Source organism: Tachysurus fulvidraco, chromosome 7 (genome assembly GCF_022655615.1).
Source record: "Tachysurus fulvidraco isolate hzauxx_2018 chromosome 7, HZAU_PFXX_2.0, whole genome shotgun sequence".
In the NCBI taxonomy this organism is placed as follows: Eukaryota; Metazoa; Chordata; class Actinopteri; order Siluriformes; family Bagridae; genus Tachysurus; species Tachysurus fulvidraco.
The window spans coordinates 14777878-14782877 of NC_062524.1; the positions used below are offsets into that span (position 1 = coordinate 14777878).

General features: G+C 47.5%; 1 protein-coding gene across 1 annotated transcript in view; it reads right to left on the minus strand.

Annotated features, from left to right (window-relative positions):
• pcdh7a (protocadherin 7a) overlaps positions 1-5000 on the minus strand; it is a 53465-nt gene that overhangs the window by 46984 nt on the left and 1481 nt on the right. Inside the window, exons 1-2 of the mRNA XM_027156831.2 lie at positions 2897-5000; positions 1-18 (exon numbers count right to left, since the gene is read on the minus strand). The exon at positions 1-18 is cut by the window's left edge and continues 639 nt beyond it; the exon at positions 2897-5000 is cut by the window's right edge and continues 1481 nt beyond it. Coding sequence (XP_027012632.2) covers positions 1-18; positions 2897-5000 — 2122 coding nt within the window. The remainder of the gene's footprint in view (positions 19-2896) is intronic.

The window sequence follows — 5000 nt, forward strand, 5'->3', positions numbered from 1 at the left end:
CCCCAAACTGCGTGCCACCTGAGGTGGGAGAGAGACAGACAGGGTGGGAGAGAGACAGGATGAGAGACACACGGTGGGAGACAGACAGAGTGAAAGAGACGGTCAGGGTGGAAGACAGACGGGTAAGAGAGCGACAGAGTGAAAGAAACAGACAGGGTGAAGACAGACGGGTTAGAGAGAGACAGAGTGAAAGAGACAGACAGGGTGGGAGAGAGACAGACAGGGTGGGAGAGACAGACAGGGTGGGAGAGAGACAGAGTGAAAGAGACAGACAGGGTGGGAGAGAGACAGACAGGGTGGGAGAAACAGACAGGGTGGGAAAGAGACAGAGTGAAAGAGACAGACAGGGTGGGAAAGACAGACAGGGTGGGAGAGAGACAGAGTGAAAGAGACAGACAGGGTGGGAGAGAGACAGACAGGGTGGGAAAGAGACAGAGTGAAAGAGACAGACAGGGTGGAAGACAGACAGAGTGAAAGAGTCAGACAGAGTGGAAGACAGATGGGTGGAAGGGTGACAGACAGGTTGAGAAAGACAAACAGGGTGGGAGACAGACATGTGAGAGAGAATGACAGACAGGGTGGCAGAGAGACAGACAGGGTGGGAGAGACAGGGTGGGAGAGAGACAGACAGGGTGAGAGAGAGACAGACAGTGTGAGAGAGAGACAGACAAGGTGAGGGAGAGACAGAAAGGGTGAGAGAGACAGGGTGAGAGAGAGACAGACAGGGTGAGGGAGACACAGACAGGGTGAGAGAGAGACAGACAGGGTGAGGGAGACACAGACAGGGTGAGAGAGAGACAGACAGGGTGAGGGAGACACAGACAGGGTGAGAGAGAGACAGACAGGGTGGGAGAGAGACAGGGTGGAAGAGAGACAGACAGTGTGAGAGAGAGACAGACAGGGTGAGAGAGAGACAGGGTGGAAGAGAGACAGACAGTGTGAGAGAGAGACAGACAGGGTGAGAGACAGACAGGGGGAAAGAGAGAGACAGGGTGGGAGAGAGACAGACAGGGTGAGAGACAGACAGGGGGAAGGAGAGAGACAGGGTGGGAGAGAGAGACAGGGTGGGAGAGAGACAGACAGGGTGAGAGACAGACAGGGGGAAAGAGAGAGACAGGGTGGGAGAGAGAGACAGGGTGGGAGAGAGACAGTGTGAGAAAGATACAGACAGGGTGAGAGAGAGACAGAGTGAAAGAGACAGACAGGGCGAGAGAGAGACAAACAGGGTATGAGAGAGACAGGTGAACAGGTGAATAATGAGAGAGGAACATTTTGTGTCATTTAAATTCTGTTTTTTAAAGAAAAGAAAGAAAGAAAGAAAGAAAGAAAGAAAGAAAGAAAGAAAGAAAGAAAGAAAGAAAGAAAGAATATATAGATAGACTGAGAGAGACGCTAATATAATTGTATCCAAAGTTTATGACTCTGTTAGTTAGGTTTAGATTTGCAAAACCTTTATTTTTTTTACAGCGTAACATGCCGTGACGTCGTGCGCCACTAATGATGTACCAGATCATTCAATAGCTTCCTGTCACAGACTACAATGCATCCCTGTGTTCCATCCCACACACACACACACACACACACACACACACACACACACACATACTCCGGTGAATGTGTCCGTACTTGATTCAGATTCAGCACGGGTTCATCATCGACTCCTACTGTCTGTTATTTAGTGTGAAACAGCGCCGTAATCCTGCGTGTGAAACGTTCATTGTTCCAAACACACACAAATGTTTAGGACTATTATTCCACATTCTGTTGTTTAACTAACACAGTTACACAGTGTACACATTAACACTACTGTACACAATCAGCTGAGGCCACGTTTAGTGTGCAGAGTTTAGTGTGCTTTTACTCAGGCGGAATCATCTTAGAACTTCTAAACTAGTGTTTTCTGTTTGTTTGACCTTTGTTCAACCCTCATCCTGAGCTCCAATAAATAATAAATCATATAAAAGTGTATATATAAATGTGTGTACATATATACATTCTACATCAACACACCCCTGAAAAGCCTCAGTGCCCCCATAACCCCCACCACCACCAAAACACGCACACCTCTCTTTTCAAGTGTCTAGACGAGGCATTCAGACGAGTACAGACAACACACTGACACTCTGGAATGCACATGTGGACAGATGCCACACTGGTATTCAAACAAAAACTGTGAGGACAAAGCCTTCTAAGATAGCAAACTAGCAAAACGTCAACCATGCAAGACTAGCACAACAACAACAACAAAACTCAGTGTCCTGGCTAACAATCACACTGAGGTACTGTGACACTTATTGTCCTGCCAAAAATATAACTTTCCTCACAGTTAACTTTCAGCACATTACAGTTTACAGCCCTATTCAGACAGGATTAGTTTTTCAGATGGATCTGGAAAAGATTATACACCTGCTAAGATTACACCATGTTTTTATTTTTACTTTCTATGAAATAACCCGTTGAAATTAAACTCCAGCCGAGATGTGAGTAAAGATCGCATTATATTCTGGGGAAAAGAGGTTTTGTGCTTATTCCATGAATTGCCCTTTATTCTTACAGAGTTCCGTCTTAACTGAAACAGCAGTACAATTTCCTCATGCTCTAAAGGACACTTCTCAAGGCTTTAGGTTAGGTTAGCTTAGCTCCTACCACATGTACCGTACAGACTACCAATGTCTGTTCATAAAGCATGTCTGTCCAATCATGCCCATCCCACCCAAGTAGTACTTAGGTATAGACTGAGTTATTCAACATGCAGTGATGGATAAACCACAACCCAACCCTTAAGTGATCGAGAAGCATCACTACAGCTTTACCGGTTACTTCACAACTGACTAATCACTGATCGTCTACAGATCTAAAGAAAACCATGTGTGTGTAGTTGTGTTGTGTTTTTTACCTGAGCGTCCACCAGGGTGGCGTTGGTGAGACTCTCATTAACAAAGACATGAACGAGCGCAGTGGCACACAGTGAGGGAACTCCACTGTCGTTCACTCGTACCACCAGGCGGTGAAGTCCTCGGTGTCGTCTCTCCAGCGGCTCGGTTAGCGTGATGACGCCACTGCTTGGGCCGATCTCAAACAGATGAAAGGGGTTTCCACCAATCAGAGCGTAGCGGAGGTCTGCGTTCGACCCGGCATCGCTGTCCGAGGCTGTCACGGTTCTCACAACAGTGCGGGCACCACTCGAGGGGGTTAGAAGTGTGTATGACTCATTTGATGGTGCAAGGATGTATGGAGGATTGTCGTTTTCATCTGTTACATAGAGAGAGACCGTCGCAGTTGCGGATCGGGGTGGTTCACCTCCGTCTATGGCCCGAACACGAAATTTATATGTGCTTCTGCGCTCACGGTCAAACGACAATGCAGAAAAGATGGTTCCGGTGTTATTCTCAATAGAGAAAGTCTTGGTAACTGTTTCCTGCTTCCTACTTCTTGTTTCATTTTCTTCTTCATCATCGTCTTCCTCTACAAACAAGCTCAACTCCGCATTCTCCCCACCATCTGCGTCAGTAACAGTCAACATGCCGACAGGGCTGTTGGAAAGCAAGTTCTCTTTGACATAAAACATGAAGACATCCTGGACAAACTTTGGAGCATTGTCATTCCTATCTGTTATCTGGACAACCACGGTTGTAGAACCTTGTAAAGATGGAGTGCCCTTGTCTCGGGCGATTACACGAAACTCATATCTGTCACGTTGTTCTCGATCTAACACTCCAGTCGCACGTATATCTCCATTATCAGTGTCTATGTAAAAAGTACCGTTCACAGACGGATCCAGGGAATACGCAATTTCTGCATTTTTGCCGCTGTCGGCATCTGATGCCACCACAGTGACCACTCGCTCCCCAGGTGTGTTGTTTTCAGCAAAATGAACTTCCACAAGATTTTGAGCGAATGTCGGAGCGTGATCATTTATATCCACCACTCGCACCATCAAAGTGCTGTTAACAGACAAACTTGGACTTCCTGAATCCACCGCAACAATCGTGACTGAATAATCCCTAGTGGTTTCATAGTCCAAAAGTGCCGAGGTGTGCAGGAAAAACTTCTTTTTGTTTCGTTCGAAAGCATCGTCAACAGCTGGAGGAGGAGCTAACGCATTTTCTCCTGCAGGTTTTAGCGTAAACGGGACGTCTCCCACCACCGTACAGGTCACAGCACCATTCTCCCCTTGATCACGATCAGAAACTTGGACCAATGCTACAGGAGTGTCCACTAGAACGTTCTCAGGCACCATAGCAGCTCCGTCTCTTACAAGGATGCGTCCAATTTTGCGGATATCAATAACAGGAACATTGTCGTTTTCGTCTCGTACGTTGAGTATGACTGTGGCACGGTCTGTGCGAGGTGGTTGGCCTCTATCTTTTGCAGTTACTGTAAAACGAAGTTGGGAAACTTCCTCCCTGTCAATACGGTGCAACACACTGAGCCAACCTGAGGCCTCATCAAGGCGAAGTAGCCGGCGTACGGATTCTGTTGCGGCACCAAAAACATATTCCACCTGTCCGTTTACACCAACATCACGATCTGAAGCTCGGACCTGAAGCACAGGAGTTCCTGGAGGTGTGTTTTCAGCCATTTCAGCTTCATAAACAGCCCTTTCAAATCGAGGATTGTTGTCATTGACGTCGGTAATAGAGATACGGAGCAGTGCTTGAGAAGAACGTGGTGGATTTCCACCATCTCGTACTCTGAGAATTAGCTCATAGGAATCACGGGCCTCTCGATCCAGCGGCCCTTTTACAATCAACTGTGGCTGTTTCTGTCCATCAGGTGTATCGGCAACTTGCAGCTCAAACACACTGTTGCTCCGCCCATTTTGTGTAGGCCCAGATTCTTGAACACGCCTCCTCTCACCACCACCATTCCTTTCGGTTCCTGTAGCCATGCTGGGATTGGGTCTGCGCGACCCGGAAACGGCATCCTGGTGCACAAGCTCATAGCGGTCGATACCGTTGCGTCCGAAGTCACGATCCGTAGCTGTGGGCAGAAGATAA